The sequence below is a fragment of the Narcine bancroftii genome, chromosome 4 (assembly GCF_036971445.1).
Source record: "Narcine bancroftii isolate sNarBan1 chromosome 4, sNarBan1.hap1, whole genome shotgun sequence".
NCBI lineage: Eukaryota > Metazoa > Chordata > Chondrichthyes > Torpediniformes > Narcinidae > Narcine > Narcine bancroftii.
In genome coordinates, this window is record NC_091472.1 from 88,567,975 (window position 1) to 88,589,818 (window position 21,844).

The following is a 21,844-nucleotide window of genomic DNA, read 5'->3' on the forward strand; positions in this document are numbered from 1 at the left end:
ACACATGTTATCCCTTATCAGCTTGATCGTTATCACAGAAGTCAATCCTTTAGAGTCTCACGAGTTACTTGTAAGTTACATTGGGTTGCATTGTTCATTTGGCTTGGTTTTGAGGTTAATTATAAGATGTTAATTTGTCCCATTAGAAGAATGATTCTGTTCCTATTTGTCCATTGTGGCAAAAAGCATTCTGACATTCCTTGTGTGATCTCTGGTAGTGTAGTACCAATGCTGTCTCCACCTGACAATCTCAGTCAATTTCAAGATAATTAGTTCAATCCCTTGTTCTGTCTGTGGGGCATTTCAACAGGACACAGTTTAACCTATGAATGATTTCTCCAGCAACTGTGTTGGATTCAATGGGACACAATTAGCACAGTGGCATCATGTAACCTTTGCAGACCTGTATGAGATTGGATTTATTTCTAACCTTTAAGTGATATCCTTATAAACTTTTACACTCCAACCCCACCAAATTAACCGATACCCATGGATGTTTGATTCCCAATAATCTCCACCATGGAACCATATACCTGTACTGATTTGTACCACAATTTAATTGACCTTGTTTAAAATATAATGGGCATTTAGATAAATTGTGAATAAGTGTTACTTGAAAATACTGTCTAGGATCACATCTATAACTTTGTTGATGATTATGTTGTAATGAGCCAGAGAGAATATTCCTGAACAATTCCTACTTTTGTCAGGTAAGTGCCAATATTGTAGCTGAATTGGAATAATGTGGTTAACTGCAAGTCTCTCGTACAGTACTACAGCTGGGATATTGTCTGAAGCTGTAGCCTTTGATGTTCCAGTGGTCTGTTCTTTCTTTTTTTTTTTTAAAATTTTTTATTTTTCACACCATAAATCACAATAGCCATGATATACACTTTTTCTTTTCCACACATTTACAGTGACTTTTTCTCCCTCCCCCCTCCCTCCTCCCAAGCCACCCCCCCACCCCCCCCTCTCATCCATTTTAGGTATACAATCTAGGTTGCATTAATTCAGTTAGACAATGTTGTCATTCAACAGAAATACACCAGAAATTCTACTGAGTCCATTCTTTTCTTTTCTTCTCCTTCCATCAACTTAGGTAATGTTTGTTCCCGGTAGGTTTTCGCTATTGTATTTAATGTAAGGCTCCCATACTTGTTCGAATATTTCAATATTATTTCTTAAACTATATGTTATTTTTTCTAATGGAATACATTTATTCATTTCTATATACCATTGTTGTATTTTCAAATTATCTTCCAATTTCCAGGTTGACATAATACATTTTTTTGCTACGGCTAGGGCTATCTTGACAAATCTTTTTTGTGCATCTTCCAAGTCAATTCCAAATTCTTTATTTTTTATGTTACTTAGGAGAAAGATCTCTGGATACTTTGGTATATTGTTTTCTGTTATTTTATTTAATATCTGATTGAGATCATCCCAAAATTTTTCTACTCTCTCACATGTCCAGATTGCATGAATTGTTGTTCCCCTTTCTTTTTTACATCGAAAACATCTATCAGATACTGTTGGGTCCCATTTATTTAACTTTTGCGGTGTAATGTTTAGTCTGTGTAACCAATTATATTGTATCATACGCAGCCTCGTATTTATTGTATTTCTCATCGTTCCAGAGCATAACTTCTCCCATGTTTCCTTTTTTATCTTTATATTTAAATCTTGTTCCCATTTTTGTTTAGTTTTACCATTTGTTTCCTCATTCTCCTTTTCTTGCAGTTTAATATACATATTTTTTATAAATCTTTTGATTAACATTGTATCTGTAATCACATATTCAAGGTTACTTCCCTCTGGTAAACTCAAGTTGTTTCCTAATTTATCTTTCAAGTAGGATCTCAGTTGGTAATATGCCAGCGCTGTATCTCCAGTTATATTGTACTTATCTCTCATTTGTTCAAAGGATAAGAATCTACTTCCTGAAAAACAATTTTCTATTCTTTTAATCCTTTTTTTTCCCATTTTCTAAAGGCAAGGTTGTCTATTGTAAAAGGGAGTAGCTTATTTTGCGTCAATATTAGTTTTGGTATTTGGTAATTTATTTTATTTCTTTCTACATGAATCTTCTTCCATATATTGAGGAGATGGTGTAATACTGGAGAAGTTCTATGTTGTACCAATTTTTCGTCCCATTTATATAATATGTGTTCAGGTATCTTTTCCCCTATTTTATCTAATTCTAGTCTCGTCCAGTCTGGTTTTTCCCTTGTTTGATAAAAATCTGATAGGTACCTTAATTGTGCGGCTCTATAATAATTTTTGAAGTTTGGCAATTGTAAGCCTCCTTGTTTATACCATTCTGTTAATTTATCTAGTGCTATCCTCGGTTTCCCCCCTCTCCATAAAAATCTCCTTATTATTTTCTTTAACTCTTTGAAGAATTTTTCTGTCAGTTGTATTGGCAATGCCTGAAATAAGTATAGTATCCTTGGAAAAATGTTCATTTTAATACAGTTTATCCTTCCTATCAGTGTTAGTGGTAGCTCTTTCCAATGCTCTAAATCGTCCTGTAATTTTTCCATTAGTGGATTGTAATTGAGTTTATATAATTGGCCTAGATTTTTGTTTATTTGCACACCTAGGTATCTTATTGCCTGCGTTTGCCATCTGAATGGGGATTCCTCCTTAAATTTTGAGAAATCCGCGTTATTCATAGGCATTGCTTCACTTTTATTTACGTTTATCTTGTATCCCGACACTTCTCCATATTCCTTCAATTTCTTATATAGTTCTTTTATTGATAGTTCTGGTTCTGTTAAGTACACTATCACATCATCCGCAAACAGACTGATTTTATATTCCCTGTCTTTTATTTTTATTCCTTTTATATTATTATCTCTTCTTATCGATTCTGCTAGTGGTTCTATAGCTAGCGCAAACAATAATGGTGATAGTGGGCATCCCTGCCGGTTTGACCTGCTTAAGTTAAATTGCTTTGATACATGTCCATTTACTGTCACTTTCGCTAACGGTCCCTTATATAATGCTTTAATCCAATTAATATACTTCTCCGGTAAACTGAATTTTTGCAATACTTTGAACAAGTAATTCCATTCTACTCTGTCGAAGGCCTTCTCTGCGTCTAAAGCAACTGCTACTGCCGGTGCTTTATTTCCTTCTACTGCATGAATTAAGTTAATAAATTTACAAATATTGTCTGTTGTGCGTCTTTTTTTGATAAATCCAGTTTGGTCTAAATTTACCATTTTCGGTACCTGTTCTGCTAATCTGTTCGCTAATAGTTTAGCTATTATCTTATAATCTGTGTTTAGCAGAGATATTGGTCTATATGACGCTGGTGAGAGTGGATCTTTCCCTTGTTTTAGTATCACTGTAATTATTGCTGTTTTACATGAATCTGGTAAGTTTTGTGTCTCATCAATCTGGTTGATTACATCCAGGAGGGGCGGTATTATTAGGTCTTTAAATGTTTTGTAGAATTCTATTGGGAGTCCATCCTCTCCTGGTGTCTTATTATTTGGTAAATTTTTTTATTATCTCTTGTATTTCTACTGTTCCAAATGGTTCTGTTAATTTATTTTGTTCCTCTATTTGTAGTTTTGGTAGTTCAATTTTAGTCAAAAATTCATCTATTTTCCCTTCTTTCCCTTCGTTTTCGGTTCGGTATAATTGTTCATAGAATTCTCTGAAGTTTTCCTTAATTTCTTTTGGATTATATGTAATTTGTTTGTCTTTTTTCCTTGTTGCCAATACCATTTTCTTAGTTTGCTCTGTCTTAAGCTGCCATGCTAAGATTTTGTGTGTTTTTTCACCTAGTTCATAATATTTCTGTTTTGTCTTCATTATATTCTTCTCCACCTTATATGTTTGTAATGTTTCATATTTTATTTTTTTATCCGCCAATTCTCTTCTTTTGGTTGTATCTTCCTTTATTGCTAATTTTTTTTCTATGTTTATTATTTCCCTTTCCAACTGCTCTGTTTCCTGGTTATAGTCCTTCTTCATCTTGGTTGCATAACTTATTATTTGCCCTCTAATGAATGCTTTCATTGCGTCCCATAGTATAAACTTATCTTCCACTGATTCCGTATTTACTTCAAAGTACATTTTTAATTGTTTTTCAATAAATTCTCTAAAATCCTGTCTTTTAAGTAGCATGGGGTTTAATCTCCATCTCTACATTCTTGGAGGGATGTCCTCTAGCTCTATTGCCAATAACAGGGGTGAGTGGTCCGATAATAGTCTAGCTTTATATTCCGTTTTCCTAACTCTCCCTTGAATGTGGGCTGATAACAGGAATAGGTCTATCCTTGAGTATGTTTTATGTCTAGTCGAGTAGTATGAGTATTCCTTTTCTTTTGGGTTTTGTTTCCTCCATATGTCCACAAGTTTCATTTCTTGCATTGATTTAATTATAAATTTGGTTATTTTGTTCTTCCTGTTAATTTTTTTCCCCGTTTTATCCATATTTGGATCCAAATTCAGATTGAAATCCCCTCCTATTAGTATGTTCCCTTGCGTATTAGCTACCTTCAAAAAGATATCTTGCATAAACTTTTGATCTTCTTCGTTAGGTGAATATATATTAAGTAGATTCCAAAGCTCTGAATATATCTGACATTTTATCATAACATATCTCCCTGCTGGATCTATTATTTCCTCTTCTATTTTAAATGGCACATTTTTGCTAATTAATATAGCCACTCCTCTTGCTTTTGAATTATACGATGCTGCTGTTACATGTCCTACCCAATCTCTCTTTAATTTCTTGTGCTCCAATTCAGTTAAGTGTGTTTCTTGGACAAATGCTATATCTATTTTTTCCTTTTTCAGTAAATTTAGTAGTTTCTTCCTTTTAATTTGGTTATGTATTCCATTAATATTTAGAGTCATATAGTTCAGCGTAGCCATTTTATATTTTGTTTATCTTCTCTTTCCGTTTTTCCATCATTACCTTTCCTCCTTTTCCATTTCTGTTTTCTTATTTTCAACTCTTTACCAGACAACATTCCTACAACATCCAACATTTTCCTTATTCTCCTATTTCTATCTTTTTTATCCCCAATCTCCCCTTCCCCTCCTGAGTTGCCCTTTATCCCTTGTCGGACAACCACATCTCCCCTCTCCATTTGGATTTGCGAATCCACTCGCAAGCGTCAACTGATTTTGCAGTGACCGCTCTTTTCCCCCACCCAGCCCCCCCCAGAAAAGATTTCGCTTTTTATATGTCACAAAGGTCACTCTTTTAATTCCCTCCTTATTCTCTCTATTCCATTACCTTCTCTTATTAATTCTTGTCTATACTCTCTATGTTTTCCTCTAATTACAGATACTTTCACATATGCCCATTGTCTCTATTCACTCTTATACCTCTTTACCCGCATACATATCAATCGTGGTCATTTTTACCCTCCTTACCCTTCTTCATCCCTCAGTCTATTTTTGTCTTTACCCACATACATATCAATCGTGATAATTTTTGCTCTCATTACCCGTCTTCATCCCTCAGTCTATTTTTGTAATTGTTCTGCAAATTTTCGTGCTTCTTCTGGATCCGAGAATAGTCTGTTTTGTTGTCCTGGAATAAATATTTTCAATACCGCAGGATGCTTCAGTGTAAATTTATATCCTTTCTTCCATAAAATCGCTTTTGCTGTATTGAACTCTTTTCTCTTCTTTAGGAGTTCAAAGCTTATATCTGGATAAATGAAGATTTTTTGCCCTTTATATTCCAGTGGTTTGTTGCCCTCTCTTACTTTTTCCATTGTCTTCTCCAGTACCTTTTCTCTTGTAGTATATCTTAGGAATTTTACTACAATAGATCTTGGTTTTTGTTGTGGTTGTGGTTTAGGGGCCAATGCTCTATGTGCCCTTTCTATTTCCATTTCTTGCTGTAGTTCTGGACATCCTAGGGCCTTAGGGATCCATTCTTTTATAAACTCCCTCATATTCTTGCCTTCGTCATCTTCCTTAAGGCCCACTATCTTTATGTTATTTCTTCTGTTATAATTTTCCATTATATCTATTTTTTGGGCTAGTAATTCTTGTGTCTCTTTAGTTTTTTTATTAGATTCCTCCAATTTCTTTTTTAAGTCTTCTACCTCCATTTCTGCTGCTATTGCCCGTTCTTCCATCTTGTCCATTTTTTTCCCCATTTCTGTTAAGGTCATATCCATTTTATTTATTTTCTCTTCTGTGTTGTTTATTCTTCTTCTTAAATCATTGAATTCCTGTGTTTGCCATTCTTTAAATGACTCCATGTATCCTCTAACAAGAGCAAGTATATCCTTTACCTTGCCTTTCCCTTTATCTATTTCCCCATACTCTTCCTCTTCTTCTTCCTCTGGGTTGACCATCTGTTGTTTCTTTGCTGCCCTTTCCTCCTCTTCTTTCTTGTTTCCATTGTCTTCTGTGGTCTCTTCTTGCTGCAGGTGTTCTGCAGCTGTCGTTGCCGGCTGTGGAGATCGACTCCCCAGCTGGTCCCCCCTCCCGTCGGTGTGTTTTTTTGCATGCGCATCGCGCATGCGCGATGAGTCGCGCATGCGCGGTTGCGCACTTTTACTCGGCTCTGTGAGCCATTGTTGTAGTTCTTTTTCTACCGACCTGAGGTAGTGGGGCCCTCTCTCCACTGCGGGCCTCTTCGGACAGGTAAGGCCTTCACCTTTTTCCTCCGTTGTCTTCTCTTCCTCTCTTCTTTCCGTTGATTTTGATTTTTCTCCTTTTGTCTCCATCTTCTTTCCACCTTTATACTCACTTTTCTTTAACTTGTATTTCTGTGCCTTTGTATTTTCTCTTGTTTTTCCCGACTTTTCTGGAGAGGGCTGGAGTTCACCGTCCGGCCACTACTCCATCACGTGACTCCTCCCGGTCTGTTCTTTCTTGATATCCTACAAAGTAAATCAAATTGGCTGGTGACTGGCTTCTGCAATGATCAACAACCTTGGGAGCAAGCAGATAGATCACCTACTCAGCACATGCAGCCGAATATGATTGCTAATGCTTGAGCCACGCAAAACCTCAGATGCTCTGATCTTGAGGCATCATAGAAAAGCTGCAGCCACTGAGTGGACGTGTATTTTCTGATGTTTGATATTGATACCTTGGCAAGGAATTTTGCATAGATAAACAAAACATTTTTTTAAAAAGGGAGAAATTATACTTGTCATAGAAAATAAGCCATGACACCAATTAATTGTTTAATCTTTCCTGACAGGTTCCATATCATGTTGTGTAATCCAGATGTGGATCTGCTGCACATAAAATATGTATTTAATTGCTAGGAACCATGAAGATACCAAAAATTGCATTTGTTTTTGTCCTCTTCATTTGCCTATTCCTGTACATCTATCAAAAGAAACCTTTGCAAGTAATACAGAATGGAATTGGATTCAACATGCAGGTCACACACGAACAACCTGCTCCTCAAGCCTTCTATGGAATTATGTTTGATGCAGGTAGCACTGGGACACGGATCCATGTTTTCAAGTTTACCCAGATGGCAAACGGTAGGAATTTTCTGGTTATTTTGTGAAATAGCTCTGATGTGAACATTCTGTAATGGTTGATATTCTAATGAAAAACTGCTAATTGTGCTATTATTTGGAATGGTGTTTATATTTTTGTCACTTGTACTTAAGGACATGAAAACTGCCTGTGCAAAGGTTTCCTCTGGATATTTCATTTCCTCTCACATCCCAAAGATGTGCGAGTTGCTAAGTTAATTGGTCATAGTGCATTCCCCTGTGTGTGGGTGAGTGGTAGAATTTGAGGGAAGATGTTGAAAATATGGGGAGAATACTAAATGTGTGGAATTAACATAGGATTAGTGTAAAAGGTTGCTTGATGGTCTGCATGGACTCAAGGCAAAAGGCCTGCTTCTGCTTGTATCATTCTATCATGCTAAATAGAAAGAGTGGTAGGTCATGTGTCCCATTATTAGATAAGATCTTGGTTAATCAATCAGTGTCTCCTTCACTTTTCACTTCAATCCCCACAACCTCAAATTCTCTTGATATTGAAAAATATACCATTCTCTGTCTTGATTTAATGACTGAGCCTGTCATCCTCTGAAGTACTTAAGAGAATTGCAATGATTTATAATGGTGTACATTAATTTCTCAAAACCTCAGTCTTGTATAGTGCCTTTCAAAAAGTTAGGAACCCCCAATGTTATTTACAGCCTTGAGAATGCCATCATGACAGAAGCCAGCATCCAATCCATTTAATTCACTCTGTATCTATCAAGAAATGGTTGTCAGTATTAGTTGCAGCAAACTGATAATTTTTAACAAGAAAAAGATGGTGAGATAAAGAAGCCATGGTTGATGAGAGATGGAAGAAGTGGTCGAGGAAGAAGGAAACATACATAATATTTAGGAAGCAAAAATCAGGCAGGGTACTTACAAATTACAAGGTAGCCAAGCAGGAACTTAAGAAGGGACTGAGGAGAGCTAGAAAGGGTCATGAGAAGGCCTTGGCAAATAGGATTGAAGAAAATACCAAGGCATTCTACACCAACAGTGTCCTCCATAATGTTTGGGACAACGACACTCTTCCTTTTTTTTTGTCCCTGGTGCTCCACAGTTTTAAATTTTTAATCAAACAATTCACGTGATTAAACTGCACGTTCCAGATTTTATTCAAGGTTATTTGTATACATTTTGATTTGACCCTATAGAAATTACAGCAGTTTTTATACATCATCCCCTCATTTCAGGACACCATAATATTTGGAATATAGCAATGGTATGAATACAGTATTGAAGTAGTCATGTTTAGTACTTTACTGCATACCCCTTGCATAAAATTACTGCTTGAAATCTGTGATTATTAAACTTCACCAGGTCCTGAGTATTTTCTCTGGTGACGCTCTACCAGACCTCTACTGCAGCTATCTTCAGTTCCTGCTTATTTCGGGGCTTTCCCCCTTAAGTTTTTAGAATATGGAAGGAATGCTCAATTGGATTTGGATTGGGTGACTGACCTGGACATTCAAGAATTTTCCAGTTTTTAGCTTTGAAAAACTCCTTTGTTGCTTTAGCAGTATGTTAGGGAAAATACTCATTTTTCCTTTATTTGCCCCTGTTTTCTCTTAAGGGGACTTGTCCTCTTATGAGAAAACTTAAGGGGACAAACTCCAAAAAAACAAGCAGGAGCTGAAGATGGCTGCAGTAGAGGCCTGGCAGAGCATCGCCAGGTGGTGTCTATGAATCACCAACTTCAAGTAGTCATTGCATGCAAGGATATGCAACAGACTACTAAACATTGAATGCTTTAATATACATTGCTCTGACCCAAACATGATGCCCTGAAATGAGGGGACTATGTATAAAAAGTGCTGTAATTTCTACATGGTAAAACCAAAATGTATGTTAATAACCTTGGATAAAAATTGGAATGTGCTCTTTAATCACATGAATTGTTTCATTAGAAATTTAAAGCTATGGAGCACAGGGAAAAATAAAGGAAAACCGTATCTTTGTCCCAAACATTATGGAGGGCATTGTATATTTGAAGTAATCATACTGCACGGTTCCAGGTATTAAACTAAATGACAGACAACAAACATGGTTCCTGATGTACATCCTAAATAACAAGGGCTATTTATTCATCATATTCGTTTATTTGCCATACCCTCAGATTTCAGATTTATTTCCAGAGTCAATACATGGTATCACATAAAACCCTGAGATTCCTTTTTCCTGCGTGCAAAAAATAACTGTACATAGTGTAAAAGATGTAAATAAGCAAAGAACTGTAAGCAAACTGCAATGCGGAGAGATCAAAAGACATCAATAAAGTGCATACCATAACCAAGAGTTCTTAAATGAGTCTCTGATTGAGTTTGTCATTGAGGGTAGCAGCTGTTCCTGAACGTGGTGATGCGAGCCTTATACCTCTTTTCTGATGGCAGCAGTGAGATTAGAGCGTGTGCTGAGTGATGAGGGTCTTTGATGATTGCTGCTGCTCTCTGACGGCAGCATTCCCTTTTGATGTGCTCAATAGTGGGGAGGGTTTTGCCTGTGATATCCTGGGCTGTGTCCACTACCTTTTGGAGGGATTTACGCTTAAGGGTATTGGTGTTCCCATACCAGACCATGATGCAGTCAATCAGCACACTTTCCACCATAACTTTGTGGAAATTTGCCAGGGTTTCTGATGTCATGCCAAACTTTTGCAATCTCCTGAGGAATAGAGGCGCTGATGTGCTTTCTTCATGATGCCATTTGTGTGTTGGGTCCAGGAAAGATCCTCCGAAATTGTGACTCCCAAAAACTTAAATTTACTCACCCTCTTCATCTCTGATCCCCTATTGATCACTAGATTGTATACCTCTGGATTTCCCTTCCTGAAGTCAACAATCTTTGACATTGAGTGCAAAGTTGTTGTTGTTGTTGTTGTTGTTGGTGCACCATTCAGACAAGTTTTCAATCTCCATCCTGTATACTGACTCATCTCCTTCCTTTATACAGCCCACTACCATAGTATCAATGGCAAATTTGTAGATGGTGTTATTGTCATACCGAGCCACACAGTCATAGGTGTAAAGTGAGTAGAGCAGAGGTCTAATAACACAGTCCTGTGGTGCTCTGGTACTAATAGAGATTGTGGAGAAGTTCTTACCAATCTTCACTAATTATGTTTTGGAGATGAGGAAATCCATGATTCAATTACACAATGGGGGTGTTAACTCCTAGGTCTTGGAGTTTGCTGATCAGTTTTGAGGGGATGATGGTGTTAAATGCAAAATTGTATCGATAAAGAGCATCCTGATGTAGGCATCCGTGCTGTCCAGGTGTTCCAGAGCTTTGTGTAGAGCCAGTGAGATGGTATCCGTCGTAGATCTGTCACTACGATAGGCGAACTGGAATAACTGGAATGTATCCACGTCACCGCTCAGACAGGATGCCTTTCAAAACACTTCATCACTGTTGATAGTCATTAAGGCATCTGGAAATGGACAGCATGAAAATGTATTATTTTCACTTTATACAGATATGTTGACTGGAGAATTGCAAGCATATTGAAACCTATTCTTGTCTGCATTTAATATACAAATTTTTATTATAAATATGGATTAAAAATATCAAATGTGATTTTTCTATCCTGTTATATTCATTAACCCTTTTTCTGACTTGGCGTATTGTGGTAATTTAATTGAAACTATTGTGGTTGGCATATCTCATGTATCTGTTTGGATGCAAGTAAGAATTTTGGTGCATCAGTAAATAGTATGACAATGAACTCTCATCTAGTCAAAATGGTTTAAAGCTTCTTTTTTTTTTTTTTTTTTTTCACACCATAAATCACATTAGCCATGATATACACAATTTCTTTTTCACACATATACAGTGACTTTTTCTCCCCCCCCCCCTTTCCTCCCAAACCACCCCCCCACCCCCCCTCTCATCCATTTTAGGTATACAATCTAGGTTGCATTAATCCAGTCAGACAATGTTGTCATTCAACAAAATTACACCAGAAATTCTACTGAGTCCATTCTTTTCTTTCCTTCTCCTTCCATCAACTTAGGTAATGTTTGTCCCCGGTAGGTTTTCGCTATTGTATTTAATGTAAGGCTCCTATACTTGTTCGAATATTTCAATATTATTTCTTAACCAATATGTTATTTTTTCTAATGGAATACATTTATTCATTTAAATTTGGTAGTTTATTCCTTTTAATTTGGTTATGTATTCCATTAATATTTAAAGACATATAGTTCAGCGTAGCCCTTTTATATTTTGTTTATCTTCTCTTTCCGTTTTTCCATCATTACCTTTCCTCCTTTTCCATTTCTGTTTTCTTATTTTCAACTCTTTATAAGACAACATTCCTACAACATCAAATATTTTCCTTATTCTCCTATTTCTATCTTATTTATCCCCAATCTCCCCTTCACCTCCTGAGTTGTCCTTTATCCCTTGTCGGACAACCACATCTCCCCTCTCCATTTGGATTTGCGAATCCACTCGCAAGCGTCAACTGATTTTGCAGTGACCGCTATTTCCCCCCACCCCGCCTCCCCCAGAAAAGATTTCACTTTTCATATATCACAAAGGTCACTCTTTTAATTCCCTCCTTATTCTCTCTATTCCATTACCTTCCCTTATTAATTCTTGTCTATACTATCTATATTTTCCTCTAAGTACAGATACATTCACGTATGCTCCTTGTCTCTATTCACTCTTATACCTCTTTACCCGCATACATATCAATCGTGATCATTTTTACTCTCATTACCCGTCTTCATCCCTCAGTCTATTTTTGTCTTTACCCACATACATATCAATTGTGATCATCTTAACTCTCATTACCCGTCTTCCTCCCTCAGTCTATTTTTGTAATTGTTCTGCAAATTTTCGTGCTTCTTCTGGATCCGAGAATAGTCTGTTTTGTTGTCCTGGAATAAATATTTTCAATACCGCTGGATGCTTTAGTATAAATTTATACCCTTTCTTCCATAAAATCGCCTTTGCTGTATTGAACTCTTTTCTCTTCTTTAGGAGTTCAAAACTTATATCTGGATAAATGAAGATTTTTTGCCCTTTATACTCCAGTGGTTTGTTGCCCTCTCTTACTTTTTCCATTGTCTTCTCCAGTACCTTTTCTCTTGTAGTATATCTTAGGAATTTTACTACAATAGATCTTGGTTTTTGTTGTGGTTGTGGTTTAGAGGCCAATACTCTATGTGCCCTTTCTATTTCCAATTCTTGCTGTAGTTCTGGACATCCTAGGGTCTTAGGGATCCACTCTTTTATAAACTCCCTCATATTCTTGCCTTCTTCATCTTCCTTAAGGCCCACTATCTTTATGTTATTTCTTCTGTTATGGTTTTCCATTGTATCTATTTTTTGAGCTAGTAGTTCTTGTGTCTCTTTAGTTTTTTTATTAGATTTCTCCAATTTCTTTTTTAAGTCTTCTACCTCCATTTCTGCTGCTACTGCCCGCTCTTCCATCTTGTCCATTTTCTTTCCCATTTCTGTTAAGGTCATCTCCATTTTATTTATTTTCTCTTCTGTGTTGTTTATTCTTTTTCTTAAATCCTTAAATTCCTGTGTTTGCCATTCTTTAAATGACTCCATGTATCCTCTAATAAGAGCAAGTATATCCTTTACCTTGCCTCTCTTTTCTTCTTCTATTTCACCATACTCTTCCTCTTCTTCTTCCTCTGGGTTGGCCATCTGTTGTTTCTTTGTTGCCCTTTCCTCCTCTTCTTTCTTGTTTCTGTTGTCTTCTGTGGTCTCTTCTTGCTGCAGGTGTTCTGCAGCTGTCGTTGCCGGCTGTGGAGATCGACTCCCCAGCTGGTCCCCCCTCCCGTCGGTGTGTTTTTTTTCATTCGCATCGCGCATGCGCGAAACTTCGCGCATGCGCGGTTGCGCACTTTTACTCGGCTCTGCGAGCCATTTTTGTAGTCCATTATTTACCGACCTGAGGGAGCGGGTTTCTCTCTCCGCAGCGGGCCTCTTCGGACAGGTAAGGCCTTCACCTTTTTCCTCCTTTGTCTTCTCTTCCTCTCTTCTTACCGTTGCTTTCGACTTTTCTTTTTTTGTCGCCATCTTCTTTCCACCTTTATACTCACTTTTCTGTAACTTTTATTTCTGTGCCTTTGTGTTTTCTCTTGTTTTTCCCGATTTTTCTGGAGAGGGCTGGAGTTCACCGTCCGGCCACTACTCCATCACGTGACTCCTCGGTTTAAAGCTTCTCTATGTATTTTGTACTAGTGCATCTTGACACTTTTTTCTTTCTGTTCAAAACTTTTGGGAAGTTAAATCTTGATATATTATTTTCTGGGTATACATTACAACTCTGATATTCCAAAATAGTCAGGACCAGGCCTCTTTCAGATAAACTTTTTTTTCAGAGAACCAGTCATTTTTTAAAAACAGCCCAGTAGCAACAGAAAATCACGTAACAGTGTTTAAACAACAAACAAACAACAATGGAAGGTTTTTAAGCATTAAAATAATGTTTAATCCTCACCAAAAAATTGCTGGCCTCTGCCAATCACCGACACTTCCCCACCGAGGCCCCACTTGTGCCGGGAGCCCTTTAGACATACCTTTAACCTTATACTTAAACATACATTACAGATTTGGTTTCAATTTCACAAATTTTTTAATTTAAAATTTTTAGTTCATCTGTACTTTTTATCTTAACTACTTTTTTCTCATCTTCTATAGTGGATCAAGCCTTTTTTTGGAAAAACAAAGGAATTGTCTATTTTTCGGATCTATGTATAGATGGATGTTTAATATCTTTTGATACAATATCTAACAAATATAATATACCTAGGTCACATTTTATTAGATATTTCCAAGTTAGAAGTTCTTAGAATAAGATATTACCAAACTTTCCTATATAATATCAACCTGATTTGGTTGATACTCTTTTTCATTTGAATCCTTTCCATAAAGGTTTAATAGGTAATATTTACAATAATTTATTAAAATTTCAATTTTATCTATTGACTGCTATTTTTGGAATAAAAGTTCCAGAGGTGGGTCGAGTTCCCACTTCTGCACATCGGGTTGCAGCCTTTACTACACAGTTGGCCAGAAGAGACATTTTATTTAAATGGAAAGATCTTAATTCACCTCCTTTAATGCAATGGCTCTCTCAAGTTATGTCATGTTCAAGTATAGAAAAAATTAGAAGTTCCACTTTTGATACCTCTGTTAAGTTTGAAGAGACTTGGTTCCTTTTTTCAACTATTTTCGTAGAAGTTAACTTGTGTTTTGACTTTACCTTCCAGACTGTTCTGGATTTCTGTTGTTTTTTTTTATTGGCAAGGGCCAGATAAATAGTTTATACTGATCTGTTGTGGTGAACTCTCAGTTAAGGCTACCCATCCTTTTTCTTTGTTTGTTTGTTTATTTTGGTAGGTTAGAGGAATAAAATATAATTTAATAAAAAGAATTCTGGTGCATCTGGTACTTGTGTGTATGACAGTAAACTCTCATCTTGTCAAAATGGTTTTAAAGTTTTTCTAAGTATTTTGTACTTGTGCAACTTGACATTTTTTCCCTCTGTTCAAAATATTTTTTGCAAGAATATCATCTAAGTTTGATTCAAGTCAAGCAGTGAATAAACATATTACTGAATACTCATGTAATTAATATGAAAAGTCTGATAAATCAGTTCTCCAATTTTGTTTCCTCACAACAGAATCTCCAAAACTTGCAGATGAAACTTTCAAAGCATTGAAGCCAGGATTGTCAGCATATTCTGACAAGCCACATTTGGTAATTTTTCTTAATTTTGTGTTTTTTTTATTAAAGTCAATAAAATACTCTGCAATTCATCCAGAAAAAAAATATATAACCAGGAAAAATAGACAAGTGGAGAGGGAAATTGAATTAATATTTCTGTCTGATGACCTTTTATAGTTGGAAAATTCAAGATATTAATAATTAGATAATAATAATCTCTGGTCCAGAGATGGTATTGTCAGATGCAAAACAGAGGAGGAGGAGAAGGATGGAAAATCTGGAAATTATGATATTTACATGTTTGTGGAACATGACAGACAAAAAGCATGCACCCACCCCGTCAGCATGCACCCACACTTTGTCATATACAGAGCAACTAGTGCAGCATCTCCATTATAGTTTGTTCAACTTGAAAAGCTACAAAAGATCTAACACAAGAACAGAGGGCTGTTTCTTAACTGTATGTTAAACTTGATTAGGAGAGTTTACCAGGTCAAGGATAGACAGGCCTGAATTGAAAAGGATGGAGAATTAAAATGGCAAGGGGCTAGAAGCTCAGAGATGTACTTGCTAAGTAAACAGAAAAGTCCTGGAAAGGGTTGAGTTTGATCCTGTAATAGTAGATTTTCAACATTGTGAGAGCACTCTCACCATAAAGACAGTAATTATTTAACTAGACCAAGCCATGAAGGTCATTTAACTTTGCCTCTCCAGCCAAGCTTACACCACAAGAAGTTTTTTTTTTAATTTGGTGTAACAGATATAGAGAGAGGATGTTGGAAATGCAGGATGAGTGGAGACCCCACTTCTGCACATCACGACTTACCGACCGCGGGACTACAAAAATGACTCGCTGAGCCAAACAGAGGTGCGCAACTCGCACAACAAAGACAAGGAGAACACCGACGGGAGGGGCGACCAGCTGTGGAGTGAAACTACACAGCACAAACAGCTGAGAAATGCCCAACAGCAGGGCTCCCAGCTGGAAGAAAAAGAAAGCAATGGGAAAGGGAGGAATGAGAAAGAAAAACAGAAGCAGGAGGCCCAACAGATAACCAGCCCAGAAGAAGAGGACCAACATCAAGAAACCATGAAAAAAAAACCCAACAAACTGAGACAAGCAGCTCAACAAGAAAGTCAGAAGAGACACAGATACAAGGAAGAGAAGTAGAAGACACAAACCCAAGAGCAGACACAGAAGAAGAAGAACACCAAGCTCTGCACAGAGGAATAGAAGGTAAAATGAATGGACAGTACATAGATAAAAGAAATTTCAAGAACAAATGAAAGCATTAAAAGAATGGTTGACACTAGAATTTAGTGAAATGAAAAGTACAGAAGAAAAAGTGAGTAGAATAGAGCTGGTCATAACAGATGTAGGGAAAGGATTAGAAAATGTGGAAGAATGTGTAATGGCGGTAGAAATGGAAGTGAACAACTTAAAAAGAAAATTAGAAGAAAGTGATAAAAAAGTTAAAGAAACACAGGAGTTGTTAGCTCAGAAGATGGATATAATGGAAAACTATAGTAGATGAAACAATATAAAGATAGTGGGCCTAAAGGAAGATGAAGAAGGAAAAGATATGAAAGAATTTATAAAAGAATGGATCCCAAAAGTCCTAGGAATTCCAGAAATGCAGGAAGGAAAGGAAATACAAAGGGCACACAGAACATTAGCCCCAAAACCACAGTCACAACAAAAACCAAGATCCGTTTTAGTAAAATTTCTGAGATACACAACAAGGGAAAATATATTGGAGAAGGCAATGAATAAAATTAGAGAAGACAAAAAACCACTGGAGTACAAAGGTCAAAAAAAATTTTCTACCCAGACACAAGTTTTAAGCTCCTAAAGAAGAGGAAGGAGTTTAACACAGCAATGTTGATCCGATGGAAAAAAGGGTATAAATTTGTGTTAAGATATCCAGCGGTGCTTAAAATAGTTATCCCGGGGGAGCAAAACAGACTGTTCTCAGATCCGGAGAAAGCACGAGAATTTGCAGAACACCTGCAAGACAGAAAGAGAGATGAAGAGATGTAACAAGAATGAAGAAAGACGACAAATTACATATAAAGTTGTAAAAATAATGTACAAGTAAGAACTAAAGGAAGGAAGAAAAGGGAAGAAAGGGAGAAGGGGGAAATAGAGGAGGGGTAAAGAAAAAGAGAAGAAAAGAGGGTGAGCTTTGTTTTAATGTGAAGATAAAAGTTTTTCTGGAGGGGGTTGGGTGGGAGAGAATACAGTCACTGCGAAATCAGTTGACACGAACGGGTTCGCAGTCCGAATGGAGAAGGGAGTTGTGGTTGCCGGCAAGGGACAAGGGGAGACACACAGAGTGGGAGGGGGGAGGGGGACACACACTTGGGGTTAAGGGAATTATAGATGTGGGAGTGGTTGAAGTATTTTATGTTTTAGAAGTGCTGTCATACATTGCGTTCAAAAAAGGAAAACTGAGAAATGAAAAAAAGGGGAAAGGTGGTGGTGAGGAAGCGGAAATGAGATGTAAACAGAGTATGAGATGGCTATGTTGAACTATATGACTATAAATATTAACGGAATACATAACCAAATCAAAAGGAAGTGGCTATTAAATTTACCGAAAAAAGAAAAAAAGATATAGCATTCGTGCAGGAAACGCATCTAACTGAAGTGGAACACAAGAAATTAAGGAGAGACTGGGTAGGGCACGTAGCGGCAGCATCATATAATTCAAAAGCCAGAGGAGTAGCTATATTAATCAATAAAAATGTACCAATCAAAATAGAGGAAGAAATAATAGATCCAGCAGGGAAATGTATTCAGAACTCTGGAATTTGGTCAATATATATGCACCTAATGAAGAGGATCAAAAGTTTATGCAAGATATTTTTTTGAAGATTGTAGATACGCAGGGGAATATATTGATAGGAGGGGACTTTAACCTTAATTTGGATTCAAAGATGGATAGAACTGGACAAAAGACTAGCAGAAAGAACAAAGCAGCCAAATTTATGGTTAAATCAATGCAGGAAATGCAACTTTTGGATATATGGAGGAGACAACACCCAAAGGAGAAGGAATACTCATGTTATTTGGGTAGACATAAAACATACTCAAGAATAGACCTGTTCCTGTTGTCAGCCCATATCCAAGGGAGAGTAAGGAAAATGGAATATAAAGCTAGATTGTTATCTGATCACTCACCCCTGTTATTAGCATTAGAACTGGAGGACATCCCACCAAGAACATATAGATGGAGGTTAAACTCCATGCTACTTAAAAGACAGGAATTTAGAGAATTTATTGAGCGACAAATTAAAATGTACTTTGAAATAAATACAGATTCAGTGAAAGACACATTTATATTATGGGATGCAATGAAAGCCTTCATCAGAGGGCAGATAATAAGTTATGTAACTAAGATGAAAAAGGACTACATTCGGGAAATAGAACAGCTTGAAAGGGAAATATTAAGTACAGAAAAAGAACTAGCAACAAGGGAAGATACAACAAAAAGAAGAGAATTGGCGGACAAAAAAATAAAATACGAAACACTATAAACGTATAAGGTGGAGAAGAACATAATGAAAATAAAGCAAAAGCATTATGAGCTAGGGGACAAAACGCACAAAATACTAGCTTGGCAGCTTAAAACAGAACAAGTTAAAAGAACGGTATTGGCATCAAGGAAAAAGGACAAACAAATTGCATATAACCCAACAGAGATCAATGAAAACTTCAAGGAATTCTATGAGCAATTATACCGAACTGAAAACGAAGGGAAATAAGACAAAATAGATGAGTTTCTAGCTAAAATTGAACTACCAAAATTACAAGAGAAGGAGCAAAACAAATTGATAAAACCATTTGAAATAGAGGAAATACAGGATATATTAAAAAAGCTACTGAACATTAAAATGCCTGGAGAGGACGGACTTCCAATAGAATTCTATACAATATTTAAAGAGTTATGAATTCCTCCTCCTGGAAATAATGAACCAGATAGAAGAAACACAAAACTTGCCAGATTCATGTAAAACAGCAATAATTACAATGATACCAAAGACGAGGAAAGATCCACTAACACCAGCATCGTATACACCAATATCTCTACTTAACTCAGATTATAAGATAATAGCTAAACTATTAGCAAACAGATTGGCCGACTGTGTATCAAAAATAGTAAAACTAGATCAAACTGGATTTATTAAGAAAAGACGAACAACGGACAATGTCTATAAGTTCATTAACTTAATCCATGCAGTACAAGGAAATAAGACACCAACAGTGGCTGTTGCTTTCGACGCAGAGAAAGTCTTTGACAGGGTAGAATGGAATTATTTATTTAAAGTACTACAGAGGTTCAATCTACCAGAGAAATATATTAATTGGATGAAAGCATTATATAAGGGACCTTTGGCGAAGGTGACAGTAAATGGATATATATTGAACCAATTTAAATTAAGCAGGTCAACTAGACAGGGATGTCCACTATCTCCCTCACAGTTCACTTTAGCAATAGAACCATTGGCAGAACTGATAAGAATAGAAAATAAAATAAAAGGGATAAAAATGAAAGAGAAGGAATATAAAATCAGTTTATTTGCAGATGACATCATAGTATACTTAACAGAACCAGAATTATCAATAAAAGAATTACATAAGAAATTGAAGGAATATGGAGAAATATCAGGGTACAAGATCAACGCAAATAAAAGTGAAGCTATGCCAATGAATAATGCGGATTACACAAAATTTAGAAAAGAATCACCATTTAAATGGCAAACACAAGCAATCCGAGCTGAACCAAGCCATGAAAGACCTCAACAATGAAGACGCTGTTTACATCCGGTACCGCACGGATGGCAGTCTCTTCAATCTGAGGCGCCTGCAAGCTCACACCAAGACACAAGAGAAACTTGTCCGTGAACTACTCTTTGCAGACGATGCCACTTTAGTTGCCCATTCAGAACCAGCTCTTGAGCGCTTGACGTCCTGTTTTGCGGAAACTGCCAAAATGTTTGGCCTGGAAGTCAGCCTGAAGAAAACTGAGGTCCTCCATCAGCCAGCTCCCCACCATGACAACCAGCCCCCCCACATCTCCATCGGGCACACAAAACTCAAAACGGTCAACCAGTTTACCTATCTCGGCTGCACCATTTCATCAGATGCAAGGATCGACAACGAGGTAGACAACAGACTCGCCAAGGCAAATAGCGCCTTTGGAAGACTACACAAAAGAGTCTGGAAAAACAACCAACTGAAAAACCTCACAAAGATAAGCGTATACAGAGCCGTTGTCATACCCACACTCCTGTTCGGCTCCGAATCATGGGTCCTCTACCAGCATCACCTACGGCTCCTAGAACGCTTCCACCAGCGTTGTCTCCGCTCCATCCTCAACATTCATTGGAGCGCCTTCATCCCTAACGTCGAAGTACTCGAGATGGCAGAGGCCAACAGCATCGAGTCCACGCTGCTGAAGATCCAGCTGCGCTGGGTGGGTCACGTCTCCAGAATGGAGGACCATCGCCTTCCCAAGATCGTGTTATATGGCGAGCTCTCCACTGGCCACCGTGACAGAGGTGCACCAAAGAAGAGGTACAAGGACTGCCTAAAGAAATCTCTTGGTGCCTGCCACATTGACCACCGCCAGTGGGCTGATATCGCCTCAAACCGTACATCTTGGCACCTCACAGTTCGGCGGGCAGCAACCTCCTTTGAAGAAGACCGCAGAGCCCACCTCACTGACAAAAGACAAAGGAGGAAAAACCCAACACCAAACCCCAACCAACCAATTTTCCCCTGCAACCGCTGCAACCGTGTCTGCCTGTCCCGCATCGGACTTGTCAGCCACAAACGAGCCTGCAGCTGACGTGGCATTTACCCCCTCCATAAATCTTCGTCCGCGAAGCCAAGCCAAAGAAAGAATCTAGGCCATCTATACAAATTAAATTATCAGCCATTAATGAAGAAATTACAAGATGGCTTAGAACATTGGAAATATTTACCACTAACAGTGATAGGAAGGGTAAATTGTATTAAAATGAATATCTTCCCAAGGATACAATACCTATTTCAATCATTACCAATTCCCTTAACAGAGAAATTCTTCAATGAACTAAAGAGAATAATAAGGAAATTCTTGTGGAAAGGGAGGAATCCAAGGGTAGCATTAGATAAATTAACAGAGAGGTATAATCAAGGTGGTTTACAGTTACCAAATTTTAAAAATTATTATAGAGCCGCACAATTGAGGTATTTATCAGATTTTTACCAGACAAGGGAAAAACCAGACTGGACTAAGATGGAACTAGATAAAATAGGGGAGAAGGTACCGGAACATGTACTTTATAAATGGGATGAAAAGCTGGTGCAATATAAGAACTCACCAGTACTGCATCATTTAGTTAATACGTGGAAAATGATCCACTTAGATGGAAAAAAAATGAATGATCAAATACCAAAATTACTATTGATGCAAAATCTGCTAATCCCTTTTACAATAGATAACCTTTCCTTTAGAGAATGGGAAAGAAAATGAATCAAAAGAATAGAAAACTGTTTTTGGGAAATAATTTATTAACATTTGAACAGTCGAAGTACAAATATGGAATAATTTAATGATGTTAATTTATTAACATTTGAACAGTAGAAGTACAAATATGGA

At 37.1% G+C, this 21,844-nt stretch overlaps 1 protein-coding gene across 1 annotated transcript in view; it reads left to right on the forward strand.

Moving 5' to 3' along the window:
- The window catches only part of entpd6 (ectonucleoside triphosphate diphosphohydrolase 6), an 84,972-nt gene that overhangs the window by 20,068 nt on the left and 43,060 nt on the right, over positions 1-21,844 (forward strand). Inside the window, exons 2-3 of the mRNA XM_069931878.1 lie at positions 7,196-7,487; positions 15,151-15,227. Coding sequence (XP_069787979.1) covers positions 7,268-7,487; positions 15,151-15,227 — 297 coding nt within the window. The 5' untranslated portion in view covers positions 7,196-7,267. The remainder of the gene's footprint in view (positions 1-7,195; positions 7,488-15,150; positions 15,228-21,844) is intronic.